Below are 11,660 nucleotides of genomic sequence, written 5' to 3'. Positions count from 1 at the left end.
CCAGAGATGAGGCATACACAACTTCCCTGGACAACCCGGGACAGTTTCTCACCACCCTCACAGTAAAGAACTTCTTCCCAATATCTAATCTAAATCTCCCTTCTTCCAGTTTGAAACCATTACCCCTCGCCCTATCACTACACTCCCTCATAAAGAGTCCCTCCCCATCTTTCCTGTAGGCCCCCTTCAGGTGCTGGAAGGCTGCTATAAGGTCTCCCCGGAGCCTTCTCTTCTCCAGGATGAACAACCCCAGTTCTCTCACCCTGTCCTCATAGCAGAGGGGCTCCAGCCCTCGGATCATCTTTGTGGCCCTCCACTGGACCCGTTCCAACAGGTCCATGTCCTTCTTGTGTTGAGGACTCCAGAGCTGGACTCAGTACTCCAGGTGGGGTCTCACCAGAGCAGAGTGGAGGGGCAGAATCACCTCCCTCGACCTGCTGGCCATGCTTCTTTTGATGCAGCCCAGGATGCTGTTGGCTTTCTGGGCTGCAAGTGCGCATTGCCGGCTCATGTTGAGCTTCTCATCCACCAGCACCCCCAAGTCCTTCTCCTCAGGGCTACTCTCAAGCCATTCTCCGCCCAGCCTGTATTTGTGCTTGGGATTGCCATGACCCAGGTGCAGGACCTTGCACTTGGCCTGGTTGAACTTCCTGAGGTTCACAGAGGCCCACCTCTCAAGCCTGTCCAGGTCCCTCTGGATGGCATCCTTTCCCTCCAGTGTGTCGACCATGCCACACAGCTTGGTGTCATCAGCATACTTGCTGAGGGTCCATGTCCCCGACAAAGATGTTAAACACCACTGGTCCCAGTACTGATCCCTGAGGAATGCCACTCGTCACCGGTTTCCATGTGGACGTTGAGCCATTGACTGCAACCCTTTGAGTGCGGCCATCTAGCCAGTTCCTTATCCACCAAGTGGTCCATCCATCGAATCCATGCCTTTCCAATTTAGAGACAAGGATGTTGTGTGGGACAGTGTTAAACGCTTTGCATAAGCCCAGGTAGATGACATCAGTTGCTCTCCCCTTATCTACCAATGCTGTGGCAACATCATAGAAGGCCACCAATTTCATCAGGCATGATTTGTCTTTGGTGAAGCCATGTTGGCTGTTGCAAATCACCTCTTTATTTTCGATGTGCCTTAGCAGAGATTCCAGGAGGATCTGCTCCATCATCTTGGCAGGCACAGAGGGGAGACTGACTGGCCTGCAGTTCCCTGGGTCTTCCTTTTTTCCCTTTTTGAAAATGGGGGTTATGTTTCCCCTTTTCCAGTCAGTGGGAACTTCACCAGACTGCCATGACTTTTGAAATATAACGGAAAGTGGCTTGGCGACTTCATCTGCCAGCTCCCTCAGGACCCGTGGATGGATTTCATCTGGTCCCATGGACTTATGTACCTTCAGGTTCCTCAGATGGTCTCGAACTTGATCTTGTCCTAAGTGGGCGGTTCTTCTTTCTCATAGCCCCAGCCTTTGCCATCTGCAAAGAAGAATCAAGATTCTTCTGAAAGCAGGTTTTGCTGTAGAAAGAGGTAAGGTCAAGGGACCTGCACGAGAGATCCAGTTCTTGGGAATTAAATGGCAAGATGGGCGTTGCCAGATTCCAATGGACATGATTGACAAAATAACATCTATGTCCCCACCAACTAACAAAAAGGAAACACAAGCCTTCTTAGGGGTTGTGAGTTTCTGGAGAATGCATATTCCAGGTTATAGTCAGATTGTGAAACCTCTCTATGAAGTGACTTGAAAGAAAAATTATTTTACGTGGGGCCCTGAGCAACGACGAGCCTTTCAACAAATTAAACAAGAGATTGTGCATGCAGTAGCCCTTGGACCAGTCCAAACAGGACGGGACATTAGAAATGTGCTCTACACTACAGCCGGGGACAATGGGCCTATCTGGAGCCTCAGGCAGAAAGCACCAGGGGAGACTCAAGGTCGACCCCTAAGATTCTGGAGCCGAGGATACAAAGGCTCCAAGGACAACTATACTCCAACTGAGAAGGAAAGATTGGCAGCATATGAAAGAGGTAGAGCTGCTTTAGAAGTAATTGGTACTGAAGCATAGCTCCTCCTGGTGCCCTGATTACCAGTGCTGGGCTGGATGTTCAAGGGTAAAGTTCCTTCTACTCATCACGTCACCGATGCTGCCTGGAGTAAGTGGGTTGCCTTAATCACACAACAAGCTCAAATAGGAAACCCAAATCATCCAGGAATTGTACAAGTGATCACAAACTGGCCCGAAGGCAAAGACTTCCTAATGCCACCAGAGGAGGTGGTGACTTGCGCTGAGGAAGCCCCACCGCATAATGAACTCTCAGGTGATGAAAAACTGTATGCCTTGTTCACTGATGGATCTTGTCATATTGTAGGAAAGCATCAAAGGTGGAAAGCTGCTGTGTGGGGTCCATACTCCAGTGGCCAATACTGTATTACTGGTTCACGGATGGCGGCAAATGCTCTGTGGGGATGGTTAAAGCAGTGGAAGCAAAGCAACTGGCAGTGCAGAGGTAAACCCATCTGGGCTGCTGAACTGTGGCATATTGCTGACCGGCTAGGGAAACTAGTTGTGAAGGTACGTCATGTAGATGCCCATGTACCCATGAGTCGGGCCAATGAGGAACATCAAAACAACAAGTGGATCAGGCCGCTAACATTTTCCAGACATATTTGGACTGGGAACATAAAGGTGAACTATTTTTAGCTCGGTGGGCCCATGACATTTCAGGTCATCAAGGAAGGGCCCATGACCAAGGGGTGGATTCAACCATGGACGCTATTGCACAGGTTATCCATGACTGTGAAACTTGCGCCGAAATCAAGCAAGCTAAACGGTTAAAATCATTGTGGTATGGGGGACGATGGCTGAAATATAAGTATGGGGAGGCCTGGCAAATTTACTCTATCACACTCCTTCAAACCCACCAGAGTAAGCGCTATGTGCTTACAATGGTGGAAACAAGCACTGGATGGTTGGAAACCTATGCCATGCCCCATGCTACTGCCGGAATACCATCCTGGGCATTGAAAGGAAAGTCTTGTGGTGACATGGCACTCCAGAAAGAATTGAGTCAGACAGTGGGACTCATTTCAAAAACAATCTTATAAGTAATTGAGCCAAAGAATATGGCATTGAGTGGGTATATCATATACCCTATCATGCACCAGCATCTGTGAAAATTGAATGATACAATGGACTGTTAAAAACTACCCTGAAAGCAATGAGTGGCGGAACTTTTAAAGATTGGGACAAGCATTTAGCACAAGCTACATTGCTAATCAACTCCAGGGAATCCATCAGTCGAGCTGGTCCTGCTCAATCAGACGTTTATGTACTGTAGCAGGGGATAAAATCCCTATGGTGCATGAAAGGAATATGTTGGGGAAAAATGTTTGGGTTTTTCCTATTTCAGGCAAAGGCAAACCCATTTGTGAGACAGCTTTTACTCAAGGACCTGGATGTATTTGGTGGGTGATGCTGAAGAATGGAGAAGTCCAATGTGTACCTCAAGGAAATTTAACCTCAATTATAACCTAAATTTTGACCTGTATGATGTTAATTGTTATATAATACTAACAGTGTTCAATAAGTGTTTTCAGAATAACATAGCGGTGATGAAACCTGAGCTAGGTTCATAAAGTGGCATCCAGCAAACTCTTCATGCTACCCATGGTCATGAACCACGATGAATTTCATACCGTCTTTCCTGCCCAGAGAGTCTGCTATGATAGATGAAATCCTGCAATTATGAATTAAATGAACTTAAAGAACTTTTGTGTATAAAGATAAATCATAAATTAGTGATCTGTGTGTATATATGTGCATATATTTGGAGATAAAAAGTAATAGTGATCTGAGCATGACGCAAATGATATGGAATAAGGGGTGGAATGTCTTGGTCTGAGGTAAAACAGAACCAATTTTCTGTTCAGTAATTTTATTTTGCAGCTAAGCCTCTTCTACCTAACTGAACTCTCTGAAATTAACGGCGTAGTTTTCAGACAGTATCTCCTTCTAGCATGGATAAGACCTGATGTTTATAATTTATCCCAAGGAATGGTATGCGGAGAGGCTCCTGCTTATACTTGTTGCTATAGCAACCAAGGTCAGCTAACTTTGTTATTCGCCCTGTTGGAGGGTCAGAAGCAGAAAAACGTAGAGGGGTCCCACCTGCAGGGAGGAGCGGACAGGACAGGTGACCCAAAACTGACCAACAGGGTATTCAATCTCATCTGACCCACGTTCAGTATAAAAGCTAAGGGATCAAAGGGTCAGCTCTCCCTTTCTTCAGTGGCCAAAGTCCAAGGAGGACTCTGTTCATCTGCCTTTGATCCCGATCCGTGCATTCCTGTATTCATCCTTATTTCATCACCCATATTCGCAGCCATTCGGGGGTCCCAGAAGGTTTAGCTGAGGGCAATAGACGAGCCGATAATCTTGTGGCTCCTGCATGGGCCGCACCACCTCCAGATAAGTTTGCGCAAGCACGTGCATCTCATACATTCTTCCATCAATCTGCACGAATGCTGCACAGACAATTCGGGATCTCGGAGTCTGATGCCCGAGGTATAGTGCAAACATGTGCTGATTGTCAACCATTTATACCTAACTTCAAGCCAGGCGTCAGTCCCCGAGGGCATGGACCTTTGGAGTTCTGGCAGACTGATGTAACCCATGTGAGAGAATTTGGAAAAATGAAATTTATACACCTGAGTGTAGACTGTTATTCAACTGCAATTTGGGCAACTGCGCAGACTGGTGAATCCAGTAAACATGTACAAAAGCATTTGCGATCTGCGTTCGCGGTCTTAGGTGTACCGCGTGTGATAAAGACTGATAATGGCCCAGGGTATGTAGCCCGTTCAACAGAGGTATTTCTACAGCTGTGGGGCATTACACATGTGACTGGCACACCACATTCTCCGATGGCTCAAGCCATAGTGGAACGCATGAACCAGTCTTTAAAAATTTTCTTCAAAAACAAAAAGGGGGAGAGCAAGGGCTGAGCCCTTTAGATCGACTGAACAAAGCCGTTTACGTCCTGAACTTCCTACGCCTCCCTCAACACTGCCTTGTACCTCCAATCGTGCGGCAAGGCACAGGTCTACAGAGAGACCTGGGAGATTTTAGGCAGGAAAATGGCATGGTAGCAGTTAAAAACAGTGTGACGGGGAAGTGGGAAGGACCGTGTAGATTATTAACCTGGGGTCGAGGATATGCCTGTGTCGTTACAGATGCCGGAACCAGATGGGTACCAGCCAAGTGGATAAAGCCCTGGTTTGAGCAGACAGATTCGAATGAGTTACCCCACAATACCAACGACGACGATGAGGGCTGAAGAAGTGCAGTGCCCTAGGTGTGGAACTGTGACCCATAGATCCTTGTGCCTTGTGAGGATTGTCGAGGCCGGTGGTGGTTTGAAAGACCACGTGCTGCAGCCCGGTGTGCTGTGTGTTTTAATAAGGAATTAAGTAAGGTGACGGGGTGTGCTGTGTGTTTTAATCTGGTGTGCTGTGTGTTTTAATTCTAGTGTGCTATGTGTTTTAATAAGGAATTAAGTAAGGTGACAGGGTGTGCTGTGCATTTTAATTCCGGTGTGCTGTGTGTTTTAATAAGGAACTAAGTAAGGTGACGGGTTTAATTCGTTTAGCTATTGCAATAGAGTACATAGAGTCAGGTTCACCTCAACACGAGCTGGCTGAACGACAGGAGATTAGGGAAGTCTACCATTCACAAGGATTGGTCAAGGTGTGGCATACAGTGCTGTTACACAGTGCTACTGCCAGAGGTTTGGTCGGTTCCGGAGGACTAGTGGGAACAGGTAGTACGTCACTGTAGCAACAGGTTCGGTCATCTACAGCACAGAAAGAAGGGCAAGGGTACTGATATTTGACGATGCCACTGGGAATTAGTGTCGGGCTTATCCTTGTGATTGGAAGTTGCAGCTGCCATCCTGCAGTACCTATCACGCCCCGAGAAAACATATGGGTGACAATAGCTAATCAGACGGGGCAAGATTCTTTTTGCCTGTCTATGGCAACCCCAGGGATCCTTTTCAAACATGTTTAATAGGAGTCCCCATATATGACCCCCAAGTTTTTTCTGGGTATGTTTGGAATGCGTCTGTGTTGAAATTGACGTTAGAACAAGCTTGTAATCAGACCAACAAGGTGTCCATCCCAGCCGTATACAACATGCTCTGTCAGCACAATAGTATGAAATTTATAGGACTGGTGGTGTTGACCGGTCTAATTATTAATTCACTTAACGTCACTGCCCCTGTTCCACCACAAGAACTTAATTTGCTCGGTTCCATTCCACGTAACGGGTCTTGTGTCTTCTTTGGGAGCAAAGCACTGCAGCTGAGCACAAAATTAAGAACCCTTGGTATTTCGGCTTCTTTTAATACAGCAGGATTCAATTCAGTTTACCCAACATTTAACACGACCCTAGTGAACTTTTGTGGAGACACCACAGGGGTGGGGAATCATTGGAACAACGATTCGGCAAAGGCCTTACCCCCAGGATTATTTTTGATTTGTGGTGATCGCGCCTGGCAAGGTGTTCCTCTGCGACCTGTGGGAGGACCATGTTATATAGGTAAATTGACAATGTTTAAGCCGTCACTGAAAGATCTATTGAACACCACAGTGTGGAACGTGACGAATCAGCATGCACGGTCGAAACGATCTGTCGTGACCCTTGATTCGACATGTAATGAAGAAGTCCAGTTTTGGGATCTTCCCACTACGGTTGTAACATCCTTGCTAGCCCCCGGGGTTGCGGCAGGGAAAGCCCCAGTCCTTGTTAGCAAGAATCCTTGGCAGCAAAAGAGTCCTTGTTAGCAAGAGCGCATGCGGACTCCCTGTTCTTGCTGGTACTGTGCTTTGATCTTCTTCCACAACAGGCCAAGATTCTCAAGCAGCTGGATAAGGTGTCTGTGAATCCATTACAGGCTTATATCATCCAAATGTTTTTCTTGCAAGCACCCGAGACTGAATAACAATTGGTGTGATATATGTGTTTTCCAGCACCCAGGTGTGAGTCCCTTGAGTGTATTTACAGTCCTCCTCGCTGATCTTCCGTTGCTTTCCCATATTCCACCCCCTTGCTCAAGAGACCGCTTCTGCTGGGTTCATTTTAGTCTCGCAGGGTATAACACAGAGCAATCTACTAAGGCATGCAATAACATAGACACATAGAGGAAAAAACCCAAAACATCTCTATGGTACTGCTTTGAATCAGGTGTCCTATTTCTCTTTTTCTGATGCTTTCTCGTAATGCGTATGGCATACTTTTGTGCTAACGTGGCACATTTCCCATCTAATTGTTCCTGTTTGGTTTCTTTTTTTTTCCCTTTTTTTTTCTTTTTTTTCTCTCTTTTTTTCTTTTTTCTTTTTTTTCTTTTTTTTTCTTTTTTTTTCTTTTTTTTTTTTTTTTCCATCACTTACGGCTGACATAAAAGTCTGCCTTTGCAACAAGAGCTCAGTTTCTCATTTTTCCTTAAGTTTCTCATTTTCCTACAGAGCATCCTATAGATTTTGGCTCAACTCCTTTTCCCAATCAACCATGACCTTATAGACAAACAACAAACAACCAGTGATACGCCCTGCACGGGCGAGCCATTCCCGAGACTGTAAACATGTCAGCTCGTGAAAACTCCCCCAATATTTCAGGACTTCCATCGGTTCTACGGCCCATCCTGGTGTATCTACCTGGGGCGTGCTCACCTTACGTCTAAACACTGTGTATATACAAACTTCTTCACTTGACGGAGTGTCAGCCCTAGATGCATACGAGAATAGTACCACACCGGGCAGAACACCTGCTCGAGGGGAGTCACCTAACGACACGGCACACAACAAAAAGCAAACAGTAGCACACATGCCGATCAGCAGGTATAAGCTGGCGCCCACACACACTTACACAGCAGACATACAAAAACAGCACTTCTATCTCAGGGAGACGACTGGGGAGGGGAGGGGGCCAGGCGGGCAATGGCAGGAGCAAACAGCTCCGGCTCTGTCCTCCTCTGCTGACATTCTGCCTCCTCCATCGGCCTCAGGTGGAGCAGAGGGGCTCAGCAGGGGATCGTCCCAGACCTTCGGACCTGGCCTGTTCGATCCCCCTCCCGTGGGTTGTAATGCTGCAAAAGCCCTGGCTGCCGTGGCTCGCTCCGCCTTCATATCTTGTAAGGTCGATAACACCAACCGCCATGTCGTCGCTAACGGTGATGCCTCTTTGTCTCCTTTACTTATCACTTCCCACAGTTTTTTCCCAACAGCCTCCCATATTTCTGGTTTAAAAGCTGTCTGGGGCTCTGGTGCGAATCCATTCTCTCTGCACCAGGTTAAGAACCTTCGGAGCATACGCTCATCGTATTTCACCCCTCTCTTAGAGAGGATATGCAGGAGAAGTCTTAATATAGCCCCTTTTTCTTTTGTTACTTGTTGCCCCATCTCCTGCCCAGTTTAATCAGTTTGAGCAACTGTTTCGCTGGTGTTTCAATCCCTCTCTTAGACCATAGCTGCGCCTAAAGGGCTTACTCCCCGCTTTTCTAAAAAGCGTTTTAAAATTTCGAAAGCTACCTCTCTATCCATCGCGTATTGTGTAGACCTTCTTAATTATCCGGTCATTTGCAGCCTTTCCCTTTGGTAGCCTTCACTCGGACGGCGAACCCCTTCTTTATTATCCTGGGTCCAAGCACGGATCAGACACGTCTTGTCGCTGATCTTCTGCTCCCTGGTCGCTGCTACCAGTGCTTCTCCGAGCTCGCTGTCCGGTGGAGAACAAGGAGTGGGGTCCCTGTTCGGGCGCCACTTGCGACGAGTGAGGGAAACAAGCAGTCGACTCAATATGAGTGATAAAGCAAGCTTCAGCTTTATTGCAGCTTCATCAGACTTTTATACTCTTACACTTAGATATGCCTATTTGTCTTACAACTATTGGCTGTGCACTAAAGATTACATTATTCATACTCCTCCTACATGCGGTTTCTTGGGTCCGGGTTTGTTCCTGTTCTCTCACAGTCTACTTTCTCAAAGTTGTTTATCTGACTTAAGGAAGGTCAGCATGGCCTTCAGCATCTTTCTTATCAGCGTGACTCGGAATTCTCCATGCAGGCAGGCATAGCTTACTTCTGACAGTCCTGCATGGGGCCGTGCCCGTTCTCATATAGCCATTCCTCAACACATATTTAGATCTCACTTTGCAATTATGCTTATGTTTTCCACTGAAGTTAGGAATTATAGGATTTTGAAAAGAAAGACAAGTGTTTCCATTTTAAGGGTTTTTTTAATTGCTGGTAATAAAACTGGCAGGACTTTCTCAGCTTCCAAGAAGGTTAGAGTCTTATATAAGCAGAAACCACTGACATCTGTTTGTAAGTTTCAGTGCATGAATCTTTGGGAGTAATGTGGTTGTTCTTCTAGCGTATAGCTGCTAGTATCTGAATGAGACAAACTTCCTAACAACAGCTCTCTCCTGAGTAATGGAAAACCTGCCCATTGAAAAAGTCCATTGAAACAGTAGTCATTTGTCAGAAGGTTGACTGTAGCATTGATAACATCAACTTGCAAGTTACCTAGATAGGGCTTTCTTTGAATCAAAAATGCCTTGATGCCTCTTAAATGTTGAGTTTTAGGCTGCAGTAATTATGGTATTTCTGGAAATCATTGTCATGTGATAGGAAGCTGCTAATATATTTTTTAGAATTCAGTTAAAGGCATTTCTGCAAAAAACAAAACAAAAAGCTCACAAACCCAACGAAACAGGGAAAAACAAACCAAACCAAACCCCTGCCTCTTTCCTTCTCCTTTCCTTGTTTTTCTTGCAGAATTTTCTAATGCAGAAGATCATTCCTGAACCATGGAGGTGCTGCAGTGTGATGGCTGTGATTTTCGAGCTCCATCCTATGAAGACCTAAAAGCTCACATTCAGGATGTTCATACTGCTTTTCTGCAGCCAACAGAGGTCTCTGAGGAAAACCCTAGCCAGCCAAGGTCTGGCTCCATGAATGCTAGCAACCAGACTGAGATTGAATTTTCTTCTGTACAGGATGAATTTACAATTGCAGATGAAATAGCAGGTAAACCTGAACCTTAAGCCCTTGTCTCACATGTGACTTATTTCAGTGCCTTTTAATTGGTATGTTTCAGTGTGATTTTTAAAAACTGTTATCTTTATCACTATGGAAGTGAATTATATTTAGTTACAGCCATATTTTTTTCTGTAAATGCAAACATGTTTGGATTTTTCATCTTGCTATTTTTCACATGCTTCTTCATATTGCTTCTTTTCCTTGCTTTACACTGCCATGAGCTCTAGAAGAGTTTTGAACTTTATTAGTGTACCTTTTTATTTCAAGAGGCTTATTGTGGAAATTGTCTATCCCAATTTCTGTAACATCTGTTAGTTTTCTGACCGTTCTCATATGCACAGGTCTAATCATAAATAAATGAGGGAATCCTGGTGTGATTAATGTGTTCAAGATGTGTGTGTATTCATATGCATACAGGGTAGATGGGGGGAAACTGTCTAATTTTATTTATTTACATATTTACTTTTAAATTCTTATTTTAGGGCAAAATGCAACAACTCATATGGGGACTGGAAGTTATAGCCAGAGCCAAAGTTTTCATGGTCAACATATGGCTCCAAATCCTAAACCAACCAACAAGTTTTTCCAGTGTAAATTCTGTGTGCGTTACTTCCGATCTAAAAACCTCCTCATAGAGCACACTCGCAAGGTTCATGGAGTAGAATTTGGGGGGAGCTCAATAGGGTCACACACTGCTGGATCCTTAAATTACAACATCATGATGCATGAGGGGTTTGGCAAAGTTTTCTCTTGCCAGTTCTGCACCTACAAATCACCAAGGTGCACAAGGATTATTAAGCACCAGAAAATGTATCACAAAAACAATTTGAAGGAGAGTTTAACTCCTACTGCTGCCTCTGCTGTATCTGAATTGACATCTGCCTCTGTGCCAGCGCAGGAACCCTGCAAGGAATTGCCTGCAGAGGTGGTCGAACAGAGCATTTTGGAGTCCATGGTCAAGCCTCTAACAAAGTCCAGAGGCAACTTTTGCTGTGAATGGTGCAGTTACCAGACACCTCGAAGGGAGCGCTGGTGTGACCATATGATGAAGAAGCACCGCAGCATGGTAAAAATACTGTCAAGTTTGAGGCAGGAACAAGACAGACCCAGTGCACTTGATGTGCAGAGTAAGAGTGCCCAGAATGCCTCCCCAAACTCTAATTATATCTCTATGAATGTGACAGGATGTGATATGTTGAATGCTGATGTCTCAAACTTAAGAAGCTCTATGGGCAATTCCCTTATCAGTCCCAACTCTTCTATATCCTCTAAGTTTTCTTCTGTGTCTTATCCTCAAATGAAGTATAAATTACCTCACAACTCGGGTATAATTAATTTGTCTGACAGATCCCACTATGGAGTTGCTGACATGACAAATTCTGCTGACTTGGAAACAAACAGTATGCTAAATGACTCCAGCTCAGACGAAGAGCTAAATGAAGTGGACAGTGAGAATGGCTTGAACTCTGTGGACCACCAGACTTCAGGAATATCTGCAGAGCAACTGGTGGGATCTGACGGCAACAAGCTGTTGGAAATGAAAGGGATTCCCTTTAGA

The 11,660-nt window shown here is 45.4% G+C and overlaps 1 protein-coding gene across 1 annotated transcript in view; it reads left to right on the top strand.

Moving 5' to 3' along the window:
• Window positions 1–9,870: 9,870 nt before the first annotated feature.
• Window positions 9,871–11,660, top strand: part of LOC134509682 (zinc finger protein 462-like) — a 52,739-nt gene continuing 50,949 nt past the window's right edge. The window contains 2 exon segments of the mRNA XM_063322262.1: window positions 9,871–10,090; window positions 10,585–11,658. Coding sequence (XP_063178332.1) covers window positions 9,871–10,090; window positions 10,585–11,658 — 1,294 coding nt within the window.

Source organism: Chroicocephalus ridibundus, unplaced genomic scaffold (genome assembly GCF_963924245.1).
Source record: "Chroicocephalus ridibundus unplaced genomic scaffold, bChrRid1.1 SCAFFOLD_26, whole genome shotgun sequence".
Lineage (NCBI taxonomy): Eukaryota > Metazoa > Chordata > Aves > Charadriiformes > Laridae > Chroicocephalus > Chroicocephalus ridibundus.
This window is presented reverse-complemented; position numbering and strand designations above follow the sequence as displayed.